Source organism: Loxodonta africana, chromosome 14 (assembly GCF_030014295.1).
Source record: "Loxodonta africana isolate mLoxAfr1 chromosome 14, mLoxAfr1.hap2, whole genome shotgun sequence".
NCBI lineage: Eukaryota > Metazoa > Chordata > Mammalia > Proboscidea > Elephantidae > Loxodonta > Loxodonta africana.
The window spans coordinates 41,687,620-41,711,899 of record NC_087355.1 but is presented as its reverse complement, the minus strand read 5'-3'; the positions used below and the strand labels follow the sequence as shown (position 1 = coordinate 41,711,899).

At 37.2% G+C, this 24,280-nt stretch overlaps 1 protein-coding gene across 3 annotated transcripts in view; it reads left to right on the top strand.

The window, feature by feature from the left end:
- Positions 1 to 19,895, top strand: part of PIP4P2 (phosphatidylinositol-4,5-bisphosphate 4-phosphatase 2) — a 97,615-nt gene extending 77,720 nt beyond the window's left edge. For all 3 annotated transcript variants that reach the window (XM_064267893.1, XM_003408384.4, XM_064267892.1), the window contains 3 exons: positions 4,441 to 4,493; positions 16,623 to 16,713; positions 17,519 to 19,895. In XM_064267893.1, the coding sequence (XP_064123963.1) occupies positions 4,441 to 4,493; positions 16,623 to 16,713; positions 17,519 to 17,662 (288 nt within the window). In that variant the 3' untranslated portion in view covers positions 17,663 to 19,895. The remainder of the gene's footprint in view (positions 1 to 4,440; positions 4,494 to 16,622; positions 16,714 to 17,518) is intronic.
- The last annotated feature ends 4,385 nt before the right edge of the window (positions 19,896 to 24,280 follow it).

Here is a 24,280-nt window from a genome sequence, read left to right as displayed (position 1 = left end):
AAGACAAAATAAATTATTATAATGATATGTGCAAATACCTGGAGTTAGAAAACCAGAAGGAAAGGACACATCTAGTATTTCTCAAACTGAAAGAACTGAAGAAAAAATTCAAGCCTCGAGTTGCAATATTGAAGGATTCTACAGATAAAATATTGAATGATACAGGAAGCATCAAAAGAAGATGGAAGGAATAGAGTCACTGTACCAAAAAGAATTGGTCGATGTTCAAACATTTCAGGAGGTAGACATGATCAAGAACCGATGGTATTGAAGGAATAGAAGTCCAAGCTGCACTGAAGGCATTGTCACAAAACAAGGCTCCAGGAATTGATGGAATATCAATTAAGATGATTCAACAAACATGCAATGCTGGAAGTTCTCACTCATCGATGCCAAGAAATTTGGAAGACAGCTATTGGGCCAACCAACTGGAGGGGATCCATATTTGTGCCCATTCCAAAGAAAGGCGATCCAAAAGAATGTGGAAATTATCGAACCAGAGCATTAATATCACAGACAAGAAAAATTTTGTAGAAGACAATTCAAAAATAGTTGCAGCAGTACACCAACGAGGAACTGCCAGAAATTCAAGCTGAATTTAGAAAAGGATGTGGAAAAGAGTCATTATTGCTGGTGTCAGATGGATCTTGGCTGAAAGCAGGGAATACCAAAAAGATGTTTACTTGTGTTTTATTGACTATGCAATGACAGTCAGCTGTGTGCATCGTAACTGATTATGGATAACATTACAGAAGGAATTCCAGAACACTTAATTGTGCTCATGTGGAACCTGTAGACAAAGAGGCAGTCATTCAAATAGAACAAGAGGATACCTTGAGGTTTAAAATTGGGAAAGATGTGCATCAGGGTTGTATCATTTCACCGTACTTATTCAATCTATATGCTGAGCAAATAATCTAAGAAGCTGGACTATATGAAGAAGAGCATGGCTTCAGGATTAGAGGAAGACTCATTAACAACCTGTGATATGCAGATGACACAACCTTTCTCGCTTAAAGTGAAAAGGACTTGAAGCACTTACTGATGAAAATCAAAGACTACAGCCTTCAGTATGGATTACATCTCAATGTAAAGAAAACAAAAATCCTAACAACTGGATCAATAAGCAACATCACGATAACCCATTGCCCTTGAGTTGATTCCAGCTCATAGTGACCCTATAGGACAGAGTAGAACTGCCACATAGGGTTTCCAAGGAGCAGCTGGTGGATTCAAACTCCCGGCAGTTGAGCTCTTAACCACTGTGCTACCAGGGCTCCAACATGATGATAAGGGGAGAAAATATTGTAATTGTCAAGGATTTCTTTCTACTTGAATCCACAATCAATGCCCATAGAATCAGCAGTAATCAAACGATGTATTGCATTGGGCAAATCTGCTGCAAAAGACCTCTTTAAAGTGATAAACAGCAATGATGTCACCTTAAGGACTAAGATCTGCCTGACCCAAGCCTTGGAATTTACAGTGGTCTCACATGCATGCAAAAGCGGTACAATGAATAAGGAAGACCGATGAAGAATTGATGCCTTTGAACTATGATGTTGGCAATGAATATTGAATGTACCATGGACTGCCAGAAGAACAAACAAATGTGTCTTGCAAGAAGTACAGCCACAATGCTCTTTAGAAGCAAGGATGGCAAAACTTCATCTCTTATACTTTGGACATTTTATTAGGAGGGACCAGGCCCTGGAGAAGGACATCGTGGTTGGTAAAGTAGAGGGTCAGTGAAAAAAAGGAAGGCCCTCAATGAATTGGATTGAGACAGTGTCTGCAGCAGTGGGCTCAAACACAGCAACGATTGAGAGGATGGCACAGGACTGGGTATTGTTTTGTTCTATTGTGCCTATGAGTTGGAACCTACTGGGTGGTGTCAAAAGACAACAATACCAGCATGTTAGCTGTCAGGTTTGAATTTTGAGTCACTCTCAACTCAAGTCTTCCTTAATTGCCTCTTCTGCTCCTTAAATTTATTATTTATAAATAAAATTTGATGTGGCATTACAAGTTCGGAAACTATCCTAAAATTAATAACAAAAAGATAAAGTACTCAATATGATTTTTGTACTCTTTTTAATGTGTTCTATAAATTTCTGTAGAAATCTATATAACTCCTTCTAGCATATTCTAGAATTTTTACTATTAAGAGTAAAATTTGGAATAAATTACTTTTTCTTATGTATTATGAGAAAAAGGTTTAATGGTACCTGAAAAAATACAGCCTTATTTTGGCATTCTTGGATATTAAAAAATAATAATTTTGAAAAGAGAATGAACACTTATGTAAAGTTTTTTTTTTTTTTAGTTTATTTGTCTTGGGACTATGTGTTCCTACGGTGACTGAAAGAGATCATATCAGGGTTAACTAGCTTTAATAAGGTTTGAAATAAAAATGAAGAAAAAGGAGTCCAGGTAGATCTAGTTTTGTTTGCTTCTTTTTCTAAAGCTAAATGAAGGCCAAAAACAAAAATGCATTAAATACTTTGTAAAAATTATCCTCCATTGTGTGGAAAACCTGAATACGCATAGCTTATTAAAGCCCCACCAAACTTAGAATTTGAGAGTTCCAAAAAAAAAATTTTTTTTTTTTCTTTTAATATGGAGCCCCGATGACACAATGGTTAAGTGCTCAGCTGCTAACAAAGATGTTGGGAGTTCAAACCCACCGAATTGCTCCATGGAGGAAAGATCTGGTGATCTGCTTCTGTACAGATTACAGCTTAGAAAACCCTGTGGGGCAGTTCTGCTCTGTCACGTGGGGTTGCTGTGAGTCAGAATTGACTTGGTGGTACCTGTCTTAGTCATTTAGGGCTGCTATAACAGAAATACCACAAGTGGATGGCTTTAGCAAAGAAAAATTTATTCACTCATAGTTTAGGAGGCTAGAAGTTCTAATTCAGGGTGCAGGCTCTAGGAGAAGGCTTTCTCTCTGTGTCACCTCTGGGGGAAGGTCCTCGTCATCGATATTGCCCTGGTCTACGAGCTTCTCAGCACAGGTATGCCGGGTCCAAAGGTCGCACTCCTCTCCTGGTTCTTCGTTCATAGTGTGAGGTCCCAATATTCTCTGCTCACTTCTCTCTTTTATAACTCAAAAGAGATTGGCTGAAGATAAAACCTAATCCTATAGATTGAGTCCTGCCTCCTTAACATAACTTCCTCTAATCCTGCCTTATTACATCATAGAGGTTAGAATTTACAGCACGTAGGGTAATCACATTAGATCACAAAATGGTGGACAGTCACACAATACTGGAAGTCATGGCCTAGCCAAGATGACATACATTTTTAGGGGGCAGAATTCAATCCACAACAGTATCTAACAATGAAAAGGGGAATGAGTAAACAAAGATTAATTTTAATAAAGAAAAAGTTGCTTTGAAGATAAAACTGCTGAAGTAATTAAAGAATTACCCCAAAAAGTATAAAGGAAGTTAACCCTTTACAAGAAGTTATATATAAAGGTAGAGGAGACAGAAAGTGAGAAATGTATTTTTTTTAATATATGTGCTAAAGATTTACCTTGAATTTATAGTGCACATTCCCTCAAAGACATTAACCTACTACTGTTAAGTCATTTCAAGTATCTGAATAACTTTCATATGAGGTAGGTGGCACATTTTTTTAATCTACATTTATTTACAAGGATGAAAATTGAAAGAGAAATTTGTGTGATAGAAGTAGTGTGTTTTTGTCATTGTGTAAGCAATGACATAACAGGAAGAAAAATGTCCTGGCTTTAGTTCTGCCTCTATCTCATTTCTTTATTTTCTTTGCAGATTTGCAGAATGAATAGTTGTAGTTTAGTCTTTTGTCTAAATAGTCATGTATTTAAAAGGCTGACCCTCAAGATTAAAAGGAAAAACAACTTTGAAAGTACGTGAAATTTTAAAAAATATTTTGTTGTTGTTGAGAATGTACACAGCAGAACATACACCAATTCATTAGTTTTTACACGTACAATTCAGTGACATTGATTACATTATTCAAGTCGTGCAACCATTCTCACCCTCCTTCTCTGAATTGCTCCTCCTCCATTAATGTAAACTCACATCCCTCTAAGTTTCCTATCTGATCTTTCAAGTTGCTCATGAAATATGTGTTTATTCCCTGAGAGTGAACTGAGACATAAAGCTGAAAGAAATGACCCTAATTATGGCATGACATTCAGCCTTCTTTGCAAGCAAACCTGGGTTGCGTCAGAGCCTTGGAAAAGTCATGGGAACATTTCAGAGGCGAATCCTAACCTTTTTTAATTTAAGGAGGGGAAGAAGAGTTGGTGGCCAAAAGCTCTGTAACCATGAGAAAGTGATGGTTTCTGCTGTGAACCCTGATGATATTTAAACTAAAAGAAACATCTTATCAGATTGGACATTTTTCAGTTGTTTTTCTTTTCAATTCCTCTCTTTATTTATTTTACAGTGGATGGAATTGAGGTTCAACACTCTGGCAAAATGCCCACACTGCAAAAAAATGTAAGTTGTTTACCATTGCAGATACTTTTTAGAAGCACTTGAGACCAATTTAAAGAATTCAGAATTCTCATTTAAGGCAGTTCTGATTTTAAGACATTCTGTGGGATGAATGCATGCTAAATATATTTATGCTGTTCAAGACTTTAAAAAAAAGACATCTTTACATTAATTCATATATTCCATTTTTGAAATTAAAATGATTGGGCTTGATTATGATTCTCTGAAGGAAATCGGTTTCTAAGAAAATGAAATTATTAAAAGTATGTGTGTCTGTGTGTGTGTGTGAATGATACATACTTCTATGTATTATATGTATTTCCATAAAAGTGAATGAAATTAAATTGTAAATATCTTCACTGATAACAATAAATTGGATTTAAAAAATCTTGTAGAAAATAAAAAGCAGAGACTTATTAGCAAAGCAAGCTATGTGCTAGGCAGGGTAATAGTTGCTTTATATCAAACACATATATTCTAGCTGTAATCTTTACAACAACTTGGAATCCAGAGAATATTCATCTTATAGATGAGGAACTGTTAGGGAGGCTAAGAATTTTTCTCAAGTGACTTACTTGGTTAATTATTTTAGAACAATGGTGATATTTTATAATAATAAAGAAGTATTGAATTCTAGATAGTCTATGATTTGTTAAACTATCACAAGACAGTGTATTTCCTGTGAATAAGAATCTGCACGAATTACTTAGGGAACAGCTTGCATAGAAATTCACATGGAATCAGTCAGCTTAAACACCATTATACGAAGAATGGCTATAGAACTGAAATCACATGGTAAATGTGGGAGCGCTCAGGGCATTCATTACTTCTCAGGGCATCCATTACTTATTTGAGCAAGGATGCTGTTACCACATGAACATTCATGGCTGGTGTCTAGATCTCTTTTCCTTTTGAATGTTCTTCATAACAAAATTATGGATCATCTGGTGAAATAAAATTCTTAGGTACAATTTTATTTCTTTAAACACAAATCCCAAATATTCTAAAATTATTTTTACATTAGAAGAATTACTAAATCATTACTGTAAAACAAAGCCTATCATGTGTTTATCTCACAAACCACATGGGGAAAGCTGCCTAGAAGCATTTTCTTAACTCACTTTTTTTTTCATGCAGTAACTGGGGCTGTTGTAGCTGAAGATGAAGTTTCTCTTTTATTTGGGCCACTTGTGACCACCATAGGGCAGGAGATGTGGTCCTAGTATTCTGAAATAGAATTTATAATGTGTTTCCATACAAATGTTATAATGGACCTAGACTATTGGGAAAGTCAATTTTATTCTGCTATCTTGTTCCTGGAACAAAATTCTTATTTTTCCATACCTGAGCAATGCTGCTGTCATCTGCTACAGTGATTTACTTACTCACTCTCCTGTTCTAATCTTATCCTATTCTTAAGCACTACTTAATAAAGTCTTCTCTGGTCACCACTGGAAATGTTATTGTAAATAACATTGCCTGATCGCTATGAGTCAGAATCGACTCGACGGCACTGGGTTTGTTTAGTTTTGGTTGGTTCCTTTTTTAGCTCTGGTGGTACTGTGGTTTAGTGCTCAGCTGCTAACTGAAAGGTTGGTGGTTCAAACTACCAACTGCTCCATGGGAAAAAGATGTGGCAGCCTGCTTCCATAAAGATTACAGCCTTGGAAACTCTTTGGGGGCAGTTCTGCTCTGTTCCTGTAGGATAACTATGAGTCAGAAGCTACTCAAGAGCAACGAGTTTGGTTTTTTGGGTTCTTTTTTCCCCTCTGAATTTCCGTAGCTCTAACTACACTAGCATTTCCCAGGTGTCCCACACAATCCAAGAGTTCTAAAGGATGTTCATAGTTCTAAAGGACAAGGTGAATAAATCAAAGGTTAAGTAGTTAGGTAGTTGAGAAACATTGCATGACTCTCTCCTCTTGAAGATTCAATAACCACATTTTTGTACGTTACGGACTCTTGACTTTCACATCGAGGAATATGGAAGATTAGTTAACTATAACGAACATCCTTTGAAATGCATAGCTCGGCTCATATGAAAGTTGAGAAATTCATGAGGAACTGATACCCAGGAGTGTCCTGAGGATGTTTGTCAATACTAGAGACACGAGCCTTGGATTTCAATGTTTATCCATGTGCAGAACAGGAGAGAAGCCTTCACCCTGCAGAAGAGGAAAGAGTTGGAATAAAGCCCTCTCTCCCCGCAAAAAGTACTCAAAGGGCTATCTTCCATGAGGAGAGTCAGGGGAAAAATAATTCATCAGTAAAGGTTACAAAATGGAGGGGATAGAAGGTCTCTCCTGAGAGTTTATAAGAATAGTGAGTTTGAGGCTTGTATTTATTTATCGTTTGTATCGTGGAGGAAAACACAGTCTGGAAATTAAAGTGGTTGAAGGTTGGTATTATTCAAGGGAGCCTGTTGTTTGTTGTTAGGTGTCGTCCAGTTGTTTCCAACTCACAGCGAGCCTACAGAATGATACACTGCCTGGTCCTGTGTCATCCTAATGATTGCTGCATGTTTGAGCCCATTGTTGCAGCCATCGTGTCAATCTATATCATTAACAGTCTTCCTCTTTTTCACTGACCCTCTGGAAACCCTGGTGGCATAGTGGTTAAGTGCTACAGCTGCTAACCTAAAGGGTCGGCAGTTTGAATCCACCAGGTGCTCCTTGGAAACTCTATGGGGCAGTTCTACCCTGTCCTATAGGGTCGCTGTGAGTTGGAATCAACTCGACAGCACTGGGTTTGGTTTGGGTTCTGCTTTACCAAGCATGAAGTTCCTCTCCAGGGACTGGTCCCTCCTGATAACACGTCCAAAGTATGTGAGACAAAGTCTTGCTGTCCTTGCTTCTAAGGAGCATTCTGGTTGTATTTCTTGCAAGACAGATTTGTTCATTCTTCTGGCAGTCCATGGTATATTCAGTATTCTTCAACAACACTGTAATTCAAATGCATCAATTCTTCTTCGGTCTTCCTTATTCATTGTCCAGTTTGCACACGCATATGAAATGATTGAAAATACCATGGCTTGGGTCAGGCACACCTTAGTGCTCAAGGTGACATCTTTGCTTTTTAACACTTTAAAGAGATCTTTTGCAGCACATTTGCCCAATGCAATACATTATTAGATTTCTTGACTGCTGTTTCCATGAGCATTGATTGTGCATCCCAGTAAAATGAAATCCTTGACAACCGCAATCTTTTCTCTGTTTATCATGATGTTGCCTGTTGGTCTAGTTGTGAGGGTTTTTGTTTTCTTTATGTTGAATTGTACTCCATACTGAAGGCTGTAATCGTTGATCTTCATCAGTAAGTACTTCAAGTCCTCTTCACTTTCAGCAAGCAAGATTGTGTCGTCTGCATATCACTGGTTGTTAATGGGTCTTCCTCCAATCCTGATGCCCCATTCTTCTTCATACAGTTGAGTCTAAACCCAAAACCAAACCCATTGCCATTGAGTCAATTCCGACTCATAGTGACCCTATAGGGTAGACTAGAACTGTCCCATAGGTTTTCCGAGCCTGGAAGAATCAAATTACAATTCTCAGTGAATAAAGGAAATGCTAAACCATGCCTGCCAGAATTTCTTAGACTAAGATCTGCCAAAATAAATTTTCAATAAAAAGTGAACCAAACACATGTGGAAATAAGATATCATGAGCTAGAATCAGCATGGATAAAAAGCAGCAGAAATAGACTCCAAGGGCTTCAGATACTAAAATTATTAGATAAGAATATGTTGTAATCACGTAAAAATGTTTTTAAAAGTAAGAGATAAGAGACTATAAAAAATGACAACACACACACACAAAAACCAGGATACTAATGTTCACAGCAACTTTATTCATAATAGCCAAAAACTGAAAACACCCTTGCCTGTAAGGAGCATTCTGGGTGTACTTCTTCCAAGACAGATTTGTTCGTTCTTTTGGCAGTCCATGGTATACTCAGTATTCTTCACCAACACCACTCCTTCAAAGTGGATGAATGGTCAACAAATTATAATATACCTACGCCATGAAATAGCAATAAAAAGGAATGAGCTACTGATACAACCACTTAGATAAATCTTGAGGGGCTTATGCTGAGTGAAAAAAAGTTAATGTCAAAATGTTACCTACACTATGATTTCATTCATGTAATATTTTAAAAGCGACGGACATATTAGTGATTGCCAGGGGTCACGGATAGTGTGGTGAGGGCAGTGGGGAAGCAGGAGGGAGGTAAGTGGTTATAACATGATCCTGTGGTGATGGACCTGTTCTGTATGTTGACTGGTGGTAGACACATGACATAAATAAAAAATCAAAACTAATACCTTAGAAGAAAAGATAGAATGTTGTTTTTATTATATAGAGGTAGGTGAGAATTTTCTAGACAAGTCATAAAGCACAAAGCTTAAAAGACTGATAATTTTGACCGTATAAGGATTACATTACATTACGTTGATTTCAGTAGTAAAAACTTTTCATCAAAAGATGTTTTTTTAGGAAATCTATTTGGCGTTATCTTAAACAGTTAGAAATAGAACTACCATACAACCCAGAAATCCCACTCCTCGGAATACACCCTAGAGAAATAAGAGCCTTCACACGAACAGATATATGCGCACCCATGTTTATTGCAGCTCTGTTTACAATAGCAAAAAGCTGAAAGCAACCAAGGTGTCCATCAACGGATGAATGGTTAAATAAATTGTGGTATATTCACACAATGGAATACTAGGCATCGATAAAGAACAGTGACGAATCTGTGAAACATTTCATAACATGGAGGAACCTGGAAGGCATTATGCTGAGTGAAATTAGTCAGAGGCAAAAGGACAAATATTGTATAAGACCACTATTATAAGATCTTGAGAAATAGTATAAACTGAGAAGAACACATACTTTTGTGGTTACGAGGTGGGGAGGGAGGGAGGGTGGGAGAGGGTTTTTTATTGATTAATTAGTAGATAAGAACTGCTTTATGTGAAGGGAAGGACAATACTCAATACGTGGAAGGTCAGCTCAACTGGACTGGACTGGACCAAAAGCAAAGAAGTTTCCGGGATAAACTGAACACTTCAAAGGTCAGTGGAGCAAGGGCGGGGGTTTGGGGACTATGGCTTAAGGGGACTTCTAAGTCAATTGGCAAAATAATTCTATTATGAAAACATTCTGCATCCCACTTTGAAATGTGGCATCTGGGGTCTTAAATGCTAACAAGCGGCCATCTAAGATGCATCAATTGGTCTCAACCCACCTGGATCAAAGGAGAATGAAGAACACCAAGGTCACACGATAACTAAGAGCCCAAGAGACAGAAAGGCCACATGAACTAGAGACTTACATCATCCTGAGACGAGAACTACATGGTGCCCGGCTACAACCGATGACTGCCCTGGCAGGGAGCACATCAGAGAACCCCTGAGGGAGCAGGAGATCAGTGGGATGCAGATCCCAAATTCTCACAAAAAGACCATACTTAATGGTCTGACTGAGACTAGAGGAATCCCGGCGGTCATGGTCCCCAAACCTTCTGTTGGCCCAGGACAGGAACCATTCCCGAAGACAACTCAGCAGACATGAAAGGGACTGGACAGTGGGTAGGAGAGAGATGCTGATGAAGCGTGAGCTAATGATATCAGGTGGACACTTGAGACTGTGTTGGCATCTCCTGTCTGGAGGGGGGATGGGAGGATAGAGTGAGTTGGAAGCTGGCAAAATTGTCACGAAAGGAGAGACTGGAAGGGCTGACTCATTAGGGGGAGAGCAAGTGGCAGAACGGAGTAAGGTGTATATAAACTTATATGTGACAGTCTGACTTGATTTGTAAACGTTCACTTGAAGCTCAATAAAAGTTAATAAAAAAAAAGATGTTTTTTAAAATGAATTAAAAAATAGTTTCTGTTATTGTTAGGTGCCATCGAGTCGGTACCTACTCATAGTGACCCTATGCACAACAGAACGAAACACTGCCCGATCCTGCACCATCCTCACAATCATTGCTATGCTTGAGCCCATTGTTGTAGCCACCGTGTCATTCCATCTCGAGGGTCTTCTTCTTTTTCGCTGACCTTCTACTTTACCATGCTTGATGTCTCTCTCCAGGGACTGATCCTTCCTAATAACAAGTCTGAAGTATGTGAGTCTTGCCACCTTTGCCTCTAAGGAGCATTCTGGCTGTACTTCTTCCAAGACAGATTTTTTCATTCTCCTGGCAGTTCATGGTATATTCAATATTCTTCACCAACACTGTAATTCAGAGGCATCAGTTTTTCTTTTGCCCACCTTATTCATTGTCCAGCCTTCACATACATATAAGGCAATTGAAAACACCTTGGCTTGGTTCAGGCACATCTTAGTCTTCAAAGTGACATCATTGCTGTTTAACACTTTAAAGAAGTCTTTGGCAGCTGATTTGCCCAATGTGATACGTCCTTTGATTTCTTGATAGCTGCTTCCATCGGTGTTGATTATGGATCCAAGTAAAATGCCATCCTTGACAACTTTAATTTTTCTCCACTTTTCATGATATTGTTTATTCGTCCAGTTGTGAGGATTTGTGTTTTCTTTATGTTGAGTTGTACTCCATACTGAAGGCTGTAATCTTTGATCTTCAACAGTAAGTGCTTCAAGTCCTCTTTACTTTCAGCAAGCAAGGTTGTGTCATCTGCATAATGCAGGTTGTTAATGGGTCTTCCTCCAATCCTGATTCACTGTTCTTCATATACCCCAGCTATTCAGATTATTTGCTCAGCATACAGATTAAGTATGCTGAAAAGATATAAGAAGATATATGCAGTGTAGATAGCTGCCTGAAATAGTATCCAGATTATGTAAATATCTGTGAATCAGTAAGAAAAAGACAGCTCAGTACAAAGGGGCAATAAACATGAACAAGCAATAAATAGGCAAAAGTAAACCAATAGCCGCTAACATTTGAAAAGATGTTCAACCTTGCTGGAAATCAAGGAGATATACATAGTTGGCCTTCTGTATCTGCGTGTATCCTTGGATTCAACCAACCCTAGATTGAAAATATTCAGGGAAAAAGAAAAAGTTCCAGAAAGCAAAACTTGCACTACGTTGAGTCCATGTAAATGAAGTGATGTGTGGGCACCCTCTGCTGTAGCCTCTCAGATCCACAGATCCTCAGTCTCTCTTCAGCATTCCTTGTTTGAACATTGTTCACCAGGCGTCTCCTTGGTTAGGCTTGTGTTGTGTGCACCCTTTGTTTCTGTGAAACAGTGGATGCTAAAAACCAATGAAATGGTCAAACCAATCCCTCAAAGGCTAAAAGGGAGTGTAAAGTGCTATCTCTTGAAGAGAAAATAAAAATCTTAGGCCTTTTGAAAAGTGGCCTGTGGCTTGCTGAAGTGGGCCGTAAGGTTGGTAAGAAAGAAATTGAACATTTGAACAATAAAGCAGAAAGAAGCTGAAATTTGTGTTAATGCTGCCCCTACTGCATCAAAAATGGTCTCCCTGATTTGTGATAAAGTGCTTGCAAAGACTGAGAAAGCATTAAGTGTAAACATTAACAACTATTAACATAGCATTAGTGTTGCATCAGGTGTTAGTAATCTGGAGACAATTTAAAGGATACTGGAGGCTGTGGGAGGGTTATACATAAATACTGCATCGTTTTATATAAAGGACTTGAGCATTCTTGGATTTTGGTATCCACGGGGCAGAGGCGGGGTGCTCAGTGTTAGTGAGGATGGAAATTTGGTATCCATTAAAGTTGAAAATATGTGCACAATACAACCCAGCAATTCTATTCCTAGTTGTACGTTTGAGAGATTACTGTATATGTACATAAGGAAACATACAGAAGTATTCAAAGCAACATTGTTATAACATCAAAATTAGGGAGAAAAAAAGCCCTGAATGCCCATCCACAGGGAGAACAGATATGTTCCATTCGTATGTTCATGTAATGGAACATAGTTGTGAAAATGAATGAATTAGATCTCAGTATGTCAGTATCAAAGAGCCTTTTATAGATTATTGAACAAAAAAAGCAAGTCATGGAAGCATACCATTTAACACGCCTGCACATAAAGTTTTAACACATGCAAAGAATATCATATATTGCATACAGATATCACCCAAAAACCCATTGCCATTGAGTTGATTCCAATTCTAAGCAACCCTATAGGACAGAGTAGAACTGCCACATAGGGTTTCTAAGGCTAAAAATCTTTATGGAAGCCAATTGCCACATCTTTCTTCTGTTGAACAGCTGGTAGGTTCAAACCACCAACCTTCTGGTTAACACCCAACCCCTTAACCTCTGTGCTACCAGGACTCCATACAGGGACCACATATGTATTAAATGTATAAAAAAAAAAATGTATAAGAAGACATTATTATCCATGCAACGGGTGCTTTTTGGTCATTGCCTTATCGCTATGATAAGATGACACTTGGGTTGTGGGGTAGTAATAAGTTATTTCTTCTCTGGAAATACTTTGCAGAGGTGTAGTAACTGAATGATAAAAAATGGGCATGAATAGTCTAAATAGAGTTCACACGCTGAAATTAACGTACTAGAGTATATTCTCTTGGATCACAGAAAAGCAGCTCTAATATTTACCTAGAACTTTTTTGCTTTTTTCAGTAAATAATTCTAATAAGCTTAGTTGGTTTCCATGATAGATTAGGGACTGCTAGAGGAAGATACACAGGTAATAAAGGGAAACATCAGCCAGATGTGAGGTATAAGGCAGGAAAAACCACTAAATGCACACATAGGAATTAAAACCACATATATTAAGGCTAAATATAGCATAAGGGCAGTGAACTCCTGGTAGCAAGTTGGAATATGGCACACTATAGTGGTTAATGATAACCCTCAGGCCATTCAAACAGTTTGTCTGGACTCACGTATATAGGAAAGTTTATGATATATATTTACAATACTCATCCATTTTTTAAAAGATTTGGACTTAAAGGAAATAATTTTTCTATAATTAAAAAAATTAGCCTCTGTGGAGTGGCACAATTCTAAATAATGCCTGGTGGTGCATGTCTGTATTTCACTTATTCAGCAAACATTTCTTGAGCAATTACTGTGTGCTAGGCATGATGATCTTGAAATTGGGCACACAAAGGTAATAAAAACACTTCATTATGTCATTCACTAACACAGTGTTTGGCATACAGTGTGTGTTAATAAATACATGTATGATTAGCCTGAGAAGAAAGTCCTAAATTGGCTGTTTGATCTCAGCTATACTTTTCATTTTTGAAAATTATCAAAATTAGAAGTGGAGAGAGCTAAGTACTATTGGATTTGAAATTTTAATTGAGAAGTGCTAGCCATCTCTGGATGGTGTAAACAGTTAAGCACTTGACTACTAGCCAAAACGTTGGTAGTTTGAACCTACCCAGAAGCCAGGTCTGGTGATTTGCTTCCAAAAGGTCACAGCCCCAAGGTAAGGTCGTGGAAGCTTCATAGACATATTCAAATTCCCTGAGGGACTGAATTACTGGGCTGAGGGCTATGGCAACCATGGTCTCGGGGGACATGTACCTGAATTGTCATAACAGTTCATAAAGGAAATGTTCTACATCCTACTTTGATGAGTAGCATCTGGGATCTTAAAAGCTTACAAGTGGCCATCTAAGATACTCCACTGGTCTCACCCCATCTGGCTCAAGGGAAAATGAAAACCAAAGACGCAAGGGAAAGATTAGTCCCAAGGACTAATGGACCATAACTACCACAGCCTCCACCAGACTGAGTCCAGCACAACTAGATGCTGCCCGGCTACCACCACTGACTGCTCTGACAAGGATCACAATAAAGGGTCCTGGACAGAGTTGGAAAGAAATGTAGAACAAAATTCTAACTCACAAAAAAAGACCAGATTTACTGGTCTGACATACACTGGAGAAACTCCAAGAGTATGGCCCCCTGGACATCCTTTTATCTCAGTATTGAAGTCACTTCTGAGGTTCACCCTTCAGCCAATGATTTGACAGGTCCATAAAACAAAAGGCGACTAAAAGGGCACACCAGCCCAAGGGCAAGGACAAGAAGGCAGAAGGGGACAGGAAACCTGATAACAGGGAACCCAAAGCTGAGAAGGGGACAATGTTGATGAGTTGTGGTTTGGCAAACGGTGACACAAACCAATATGTGTATTGTTTGATGAGAAACTAATTTGCTCTGTAAACCTTCATCTAAAGTACAATAAAAAATAAGAAAATCCTGTGGAACACATTTGTACTCTGACACACATGGGTCACCATGAGTAGGAATCAGCTTGAAGATGACGGGTTTTGTTTTTCTTTTAATTAGATGACAGGTTTTGTTTTGGTGGCACAGTGGTTAAAAACTCGGCTGCTAACCAAAAGGTCAGCAGTTTGAATCCACAGCTGCTCTTTGGAAATCCTATGGAGTAGTTCTACTCTGTCCTATAGGGTTACTATGAGTCAGAATTGACTCCACGGCGATGGCAACATGTTTGATTTTTTTTTTGTTGGAGGGGGTACATGTAATTATTATGTATGTGTAATCAGGCTTGTTGAAGGGAGGAGAAAAAGGAGGGGTTCACAAGAAAGCTGACTTGGAACTCCTCTCTCAAATTTATTTAAACTGGATTAACTTTTTGGGTACCATAACTGTAAAAGACATCAGAATCCAGCATAATGGAACCCATGTGCTGTCTTTACCAATAAATTTTTTTTTAAGTCACAGCCTTGAAAACCCCATGGAGCAGCTCTACCCTGTATACGTGGGGTCACCAGGATTTGAAATTGACATAATAGCAAGTAGCAACGGTAGCATTATATACTTTTATGAATTTCTTAGCTGCCTCTTTACAGTATGTATTTAAAGTCTTATTAAAAGACTTTAAAAAGTTTAATCACTTTAAATTTATCATCCTAATTCTAGGAATTTATTTTAAGAAAATGATGAAAAAAAGTTCAGTGCTTTTAAGTGTTGTTTATCTGGCATTATTTAGAATAACAAAAATACTTTGTGTCCAGTAGTAGGGAATTGGTTATGTTATAATCAGATACTTGGGTTATATTCATCTACCATAATTTCAGTTTGAGAATACTTAATAACTTAGGAAAATATTCATGATATGTTGGTAAATTCAAAAAAAGAAAAAGAAACAACTGGAGAGAAATATGCCATAATGTTGAATGACTATGTTATGGTAATGGAATTATAGATAATATTCCTTTCCTCTTTATATTTTACTCTATTTTCCAAATATTCTACAGTAAACATAGGTTAATTGTTATAACCAGAAAAAAATCAAATGTTTACAAGATAGCACTGATTTTCCATTCTGGAATAGATTTTTTGGAAATAGATTTTTGTCGAGTAAAATCATTAGGGAGTTTTATGATTTTATGGTTATTTGTAGATACTGTGAATGACCAAGGCTTGCAGTTTATTTAAATCCATATTAAAATATCACAAATTCACCATTTCTTATTTTGGTTACAGTCTTAGTTATTTAGTGCTGCTGTAACAGAAATACCACAAGTGGATGGCTTTAACAAACAAAAATTCATTCTCCCACAGTTTAGGAGGCTAGAAGTCCAAATTCAGGATGCCAGCTGTAGGGGAAGGCTTTTTCTCTCTGTTGGTCTCTGGGGAAAGGTCCTCATCACCAATCTTCCCCTGGTCTAGGAACTTCTCAGTGCAGGGACCGCGGGTCCAAAGGATGCACTCTGCTCCTGGCTCATGATGATAGGAGGTCCCTCTTCTCTCTGTTCTCTTCTTTTATATCTCAAAAGAGATTGACCCAAGATGCAACCTAATCTTGTAGATTGTCTTGCCTCATTAACCTAACTGCCCCTAATCCTGCCTCATTAACATCATAGAAGTTAGGATTTACAACACATACCATAAATACATCAGATCACAAAATGGAGAACAACCAGACATTACTAGGAATCATAGCCTAGTCAAGTTGACATACATTCTGGGGGGACACAGTTCAATCCATAATAGTTACTCATTGAAAATTATTATTTTATGTGTGTTCTAATATATCAAGGTGAATAAATAAAAATATATAAACAATTCTGCTAGAACTATAGATGAGTGCTCACAAAGATGAAATGGATCATCTTCATGAAATATTTAATGTTCTCTTTTGCCATCATGAACTTGCAGCTCCTCAGTGGGTAGTGCGCTTCCACGAAGACGCTGCTGTGCATATATTACCATTGGAATGATATGTATTTTCATCGGCATTGGATTAACTGTAAGTATTGCTGAACTGTTAGAATTCTCTCAGTTTTAGCTCTGTAATAAATGGTGAGGCCTGGGACAGCCAGGGATGATCCTTGAAGGCCTGCCTCCCTTGCATGCCAGGCCCAGATACTTCTAAATGACTGTGGGCAATCTGAAGCCAAATTCATGGTCCAATTTTCAGCAGAGCTTGCTCAGCCAGGTGTAGTGGTATCAGGGACCCCTCTGAAAGTTCTGATATTGGGGAGTTTATCGTGCATTTAGCTAAAGTCTGTTTGGTGCCAGGACCAATTTTGTGTTGCCGTGGGGTTTCTTGTATCTGAGCCAATCCTTATTTAGCTATAGTCTAAAAAAACCATTCTTCCTTCAATCCAAGCTAAGCTGAGATTTAGTACCAATATAGGATGGTTTATTTTTAGAGGAGACTGAAGCTAAGCAGTTGGCAAGGGGATTACGCCAGAAGAGGAAGAAACTGATCTGTTTTTCTGCCACTTGGTTTCCATGCTTCTTTGTTCCTCAGTTAGTATACCTGGTCCCATAATTGTAACAATATTCTACTTTGTCACACGAGACTAAGGAGGTATGTTGATTAAATTCCTTTTGGAGATAACATATTTTTAGTGGATTTGTTTGTTTACTTCATAAAATTCATACTTAAGTAGCAGCACTGTCTTATTAAATTTTAGTCTGCCATTACAGTCAACAGATACGGTCTAGGGATATATTTCATAAAACTCATATGTAACCCAACAGAAGTTCTCTAAGCAGATACCTTCTTAAAATTTCTAACCTTTGTTTTATATTGCTTTGTATTTTAGGTTGGCACCCAAGATTTTTCCAGGCGATTTCATGCAACCTATGTTTCTTGGGCAATTGCTTATCTCTTAGGTTTGATCTGCCTTATCCGAGCTTGTTATTGGGGAGCCATTAGAGTCAGTTATCCAGAACACAGTTTTGCATAAGCTTGCTTATTTATGCTCCAGCGATGAAGGTGAGAGTGTCTAGCAGCTCTTGATAAGATACTCTGGACATCTTTAAATCATGTATCCCAATGGATTCCATTCTGTTTGTGTATAATAGTTTTGAGACTTAGAGAGTCCTTTATGAACAAATGTTGATTGCACTACATTATATGCAAATAGTTCATTTTGCTGCTAGGTTTTCAAGCTCTGAATAATAATAAAGCTGTGTTTTCATGTTCTTTTACATTTCTTAAAAGTATTTTTTGATTTTCCTCCCATCATTGCGTGTAACCTCACCCGTTTATCGTTTTAAAATCAGTTGCTCCATTACTTGCTAATTTGTGAGTATTCCCAAAAAGTATTTATAAATGTTTCTATAATAGCTTAACATTTAGACTTACATTTTAATTAGACAATATCAAAATTGCTTGCTTTAAAATCTAAGCAATATGCATTTTGCTTAAACTGCTTACTGTAACTTTATCCTAAGATCATAGTGACCTTATTCAGGAAGAAGCTTTGAGTGTATCTTCAAAGACTTGACACTGTTGTTAGAGAAAAACCATTTCTAGACACTGTATACTTGCTTTTTGTTGTTTGTAGAGAGATAAATATTTTGGTAGTAAGTTAAAATAAAAAAGTGAAAATATTTATTTGTCCACAGTTGGAGATGTTGGATAAATGTCTTTTTTCAAAGATCACAGAACTTTTTGTCTTTCGTTTTTGTCTGTTTTACTCACCAGTTATAAAGTTCTGGTCTGGAGTCATGGAATTTAATGTTGATCAACTGTATGTATTCCTTTATAAAACCTGGGAGAGGTATTTCATACAACATGTTTTATAATACTCGACCATTTAAACAAAGGTATACTTATATTGGGTTGTCTTCTTTTCATTAGACTATGCTACATGTTTCTTATTGGGATAATTATGTACTCCTTATGTGTGATGGGAGCTTATGACCGTTTACATTAGCTAAAATGTTGAGACTAGAGGTTTTTGACCATTCTTCTCAAATATAGCTGGTCAGATAATTACCCTCTTTATTAAAAAAGAAAAGAAAAAAAACAGATCAGAAACAAAAAGCAACCTAGTTTTCTAAGATTTCACTAGGACTTAAGGACTCAGCTCTCGCACTGCCCATCTTTGCCGTTTTGAAAAAGAAATTGCTTAATTGAGAAATAATGCTCTAAAGTCTATAATGTAATAGAATTAGATAATGAGATACTCTGAGTAAATTAATTGGCTATTCCAGGGCTAAGAATAATTAAATTATTTATGTTCCTGGTTTGTATAAAAAATATACTTATCAGAGAGTTTGTAACAAAATAAATGTAAACTTCAAAGAATGATAAATGTAAAAATGCAGTAGCTCAGGATTATATGTACCTTTGAAAATACACTAATAAAGATTATTGTTCAAAAATTACCTTGTTCTAGTCCGTTTTTTAAATATCATTTCAAAAATTACCTAAATATCTTATTCTAAAGGAATGTTCTCATCTTTAAGAATTATATAATATTCATTTATTTTTTCTAGTATTTTCGTGGTTTTATTTACTGTTTTTTATTGTGTTAAAACATAAAATTTCCATTTTAATCATTTTTAAGCATACAATTCAGTGGCATTAATTATATTCACAGTGTTTTATAACTATCACCACTTTCTATTTCTGAAACTATTCATCACCCAAAACAGAAGCTCTATACCCATTAAGCAATAACTCCCCAGTCTCTCTTTCCAGGTCCTGGTAACCGCTAATCTCCTTTCTGTCTCTATGACTTTGCCTATTCTAGATATTTAATATAAATGGAATCATACAATATTTGTTCTTTTGTGTCTGGGTTATTTCACCTGGCATAATGTTTTTAAGGTTCATCTGTGTTATAGTATACATCAGAACTTTATTCCTTTTTTATGGCTGAAAAATATTCCATTGTATATATGTATTATAATTTGTTTATCCATTCATCTGTTGACAGACACTTGGATTGTTTCTACCCTTTGGCTATTGTGAATAGTGCTGCTATGAATACTAAGAGTAGAAATAATCTGTTTGAGTTCCTGTTTTTAATTGTTGTTGTGTGCCTTCAAGTCGATTCCAACTCATAGTGACCCTGTAGGACAGAGTAGAACTGCCCCAGAGGGTTTCCTAGGCTACGGTCTTTACAGGAGCAGATCTCCAAGTCTTTTCACCCCTGCAGAGCCGCTGCTGGGTTCTATCAACCTTTCAGTTAGGACCTGAGCCCTTAACCACTGCACCACCAGGGCTCCTTTGCTTTCAATTACACATACAGAATATCTATGTGATTTTAGAAGAAAAAGCCCTAATAATTACATATGTCAGGTACTACGCTACCTTCACAGCAGTGCTGTTCAATGTTCACAGGAACCCTACTAAGCAAGTATTCTTGTTTCTGTTTTACTAGAGAAAATTAAGGTTCCACACCCATAGATTGATCAGAAAAAGTTGGATAGGATCTACCTTCAGAACAAGCACTTGTTGATGGTTCTGATGGAGATCATTTCCTGGGCCATATTCTGATATAAACACTGCACTATGAAATGATGAAAATATACACACACGTGTTCAAATCCAGTTACTCTGACATTCACATTTTCTCATATAGAAAAAGCTTTGATTGCATTTGGGTGAATAACACCTTTATTTTGTTTAGCGTTTGTTTTGTTTTAATAAAGCTATATTTGTGCTGTTGTACATCGCCTCACTGTGAGTCGGAACCAACTAAACAGCACCTAACAACAACGTATTTGTGCTTATATGTCATCATAAAACTTCACAGCCATTTCCATGTTCATGGTCTGCACACATTGCTATAAAATCTAAGTTTGCATTTATTATTAAATAATGCTTTCAGTGCCTACACACGCCCGCACACACACGTATGTATATCAATCAAAAAAAAAAAATCCTAATGTTATTAAGCTGCCTTACCTTTTAACATGGTTATCATGATTCTACCATTGTGGAAGCTCAGAGAAGTTAAATAACTAGATAAAAGTCATCCAGCTTATATGTGACTGAGTCAGCTGACATAAAATCCAATCTACCTCTAAAATTTATCTGCTTTCCAATACTACATAGGATTTTACCGTGCTCTGCTTTATAACTTTTGAGTTTTTGTGCCCCCTGCTGTTCATTCCCTGTAGCTCATCTGTGGAAAGATAATGGAAAAACCTTTGGCCTAAGTATTTGTTTCACAAAGAATAGAATAAGAATACATTTAAAAAAATATTTTTATGAATTTGATAGTGTATCCTACAACATTGATTTTAGAGCATTTTAACTTATGTTCACAAAATCTTATTACATGCATCTATTCATAATTACAAAAACCAGAGGAAGACTGAGTAGCAATATCACATATCAAATATGAAGAAATGGGCAATGAGTTTTATTTAATTAATATAATAATTTGCTTCATTTTCTTTTTAAAGTTGTATCAATATTTATTTAAATGATTAATAAATAGTACACAATGCTAAAAATTTTTGTAAGGCTTTTAATTGTTTAACTCATTTTAGATGCTCAGTTACAAATTTAAAAAAATACAGTGAAACCTGTGAGAGCTGGAACTTAACAGGATTACCTTGTTTTTTTCTGGGCCTCACAAGTTTTCCTCCTTTGACACTCTCTATTGAGTGGAAAATATTTTTGCGTTTTCCTTCTCTGACAGGTTTCTACCTTACATAGATATTACTGTGCTAGGCTCTTTATGTTTTGGTAAATGTGCCTCTGTTTGACTTGAGGTGAAATATTATGTGAAAAGCAGAAAAATAAAGATCTTATGTTCTTTTGGGGAATGCCTCACAGAATAAGTTATCAGATAAGGCCAAAAGTCTAAGAGGTGATTATGGTTTATAATTTAACAAGTGAGAGTCTTTGAAATACCCAAGAAGTAATCTTTATACTTTTGTCATTTTAACTAAAAGTGATTTAAAATAACTTCCTAAATAGGAAGTGATCACACACATTGCTCTACTCAGGTATTTTTAATATCCCAAGTGGCACATATCCATATGCGCAGGTGCTAACGGTTGTGTGTAGAGAGCTACCGAAAGTTCCCAGTGTCCAAATAAGTTTTTCTGAAATACTCTGCCACAGTGTCTGGTATTTCCACATCAATTGTCCTTTGGCTAAAGATATTAAATATTTAAATAATCTTGCATTACCTTTTTTATTAGTTATTAAGCTTTTAGCAAGAGTAAATTTACAAGATTTGTGGAGAATTCTTTGGCTTAGGTAATGCCATTTTTTTTTTTTCTGGTTCTTCCTACATGCCTACGTTATACCTACCTTTAAAAGTTCTTCTCTACCTACTGTCTGTCACCCTTCAAGTGTCCTTTTTCTCCCCCATAATCAGTGTAGACTTCAGCTCTAGTTTCCATTCTTATCAGATACCATTGATTTGTCAATGTGAAAGAATGACTATCTAACACTCTAGTCTGAACTTCAAGTCCTTTGATTCCCTTCACTGTAATGAAATTTATCTCCATTCCACTCCTACAATTCATCTCTGAAGCTGCACGCTGGTGGTTGTACAGAGAACTGCTCCATCTCTAAACAAACTCAGGTGTCCCACTTTCAGAACACGTAAGTCCTCTATCCTTAAAACATTCTTTGTCTGTACCCATATTCCTGAATATCAGCTTCAAGACTTATAGTTTCTTCATTATTCTCCCAATCTATCATCCTTTCTGTACTTACCAGTGAATCCCACGACCACACAGATTGATGCCATTCTGAATTCCTGATCTTCACCTTCAACTGGCTCCTCAACATTGCTTAATCGTCTTCAGCTCTCTCTGCAAATTCGCTTGTTGGTTGCCGTCGAATTGATTCCAACTCATAGTGACGCCACGTGTTACAGAGTAGAATTGCTCCATAGGTTTTTTTCTTTTTTGGGGGGGGGTGGGGGGAGCTGTAATCTTAATGGAAGCAGATTGTCAGGTCTTTTCTTCCATAATACCACTGGATGGTTTCAAACTGCCAACCTTTAGGTTAACAGTTGATCGCAAACTTTTGTGCTACACTTCAAAGTCCTAAAGCCCTTTATCACCCTTTCTGCAGTAGACTGCCTTTCTCTTATAGCAGATGATTTCTTATTTCACCTACTTTTTTGTCTCTTCCCTCCACCTACATTCTAGATGCCATTCCCTCATTCCTCCTCAGAGAACTCAAATATCTTTAAAAAATTTTTTTTTATTGTGATAAAATATATACTGAATCCATATTGAAGGCTGTGGTCTTTGATCTTCATTAGTAAGTGCTTCAAGTCCTCTTCACTTTCAGCAAGCAAGGTTGTGTCATCTGCATAACACAGGTTGTTAATAAGTCTTTCTCCAATCCTGATGTCCCGTTCTTCTTCATATAGTCCAGTTTCTTGGATTATTTGCTCAGCATATAGATTGAATAGGTAGGATGAAAGAATACAACCCTGATGCACACCTTTCCTGACTTTAAACCAATCAGTATCCCCTTGTTCTGTCCGAACAACTGCCTCTTGATCTATGTAAAGGTTCCTCATGAGCACAATTAAGTGTTCTGGAATTCCCATTCTTTGACATGTTATATATGCATATATATACTATGAGTAATGAGTATGTCTTTGTTAAATGAGTTATATTTTGTGTGTATAAGAACAAACCAAACCAAACCTGTTGGTGTTGATTCCAACTCATAGTGACCCTATAGGACAAAGTAGTGCTGCCCCATGGAGTTTCCAAGGAGTGGCTGGTGGATTCGAACTGCCAACCTTTTGGCTAGCAGCCAAGCTCTTAACCACTGCACCACCAGGAATGTGTGTATATACAAAATAGCTTTTTGGAAACCTCAACTTAAATAATCCATTATAATATTTATAAGTCCCAATCTTAACTCATTATTTCCTTCCTCAGATCCGCTCTGCCTCTTATATTCCCTGCCTTGTCACCAGTACCCACTCACCTGTCCACCCAAATCAGAAACCCAAGAGTCACACTAGATTCTCTTTTCCTTCACCCCTCACATCCAGTTTGTTGCTAAACTCTGTTGATTTCACCTCAGCAACATCCCTCAGATCTATCCCTTCTTCACTAGTATCTGAGTTCAGACATCATTTCTTACTGGAGTTATTGCAAACACCTTCAAAGAAGTCTCCCTGTTACTAGTTTAATTTTCCTATTTATTCCACCCCCTAAAGAAGACTCACCCTCCTCACACCTGTCAGAATGATCTTTCAGATATTCACTTTTGACCAAGTCAAAAACTTGTCTAAAATCCTTCAAAGAAGTTGCCTCATTTAAAAGACAAACTAAAAGATTCAGAATCTGATTCATGTCACCTCTCCTGTTTCATTTCCCCACTATTGTTTCCCTAACCCCAGCTACCTCATACTAGCCATTCTTTCTTTGCACCGTTCCTCTCCTTTCCTGCAGTTAACTGTAACAAACTAAACATCAGCTGCTCTAAAAACTTTTCTGACCTCCTAGGTCTAAGGAAAAGATCCCTGGGTGGAGCAAATGGTTTGTACTTAACTGCTAACCTAAAGTTTGGCGGTTCAAACCCAACCAGCTCACCTGGAAGAAAGTCTTGGCGATCTGTAAAGATTACAGTC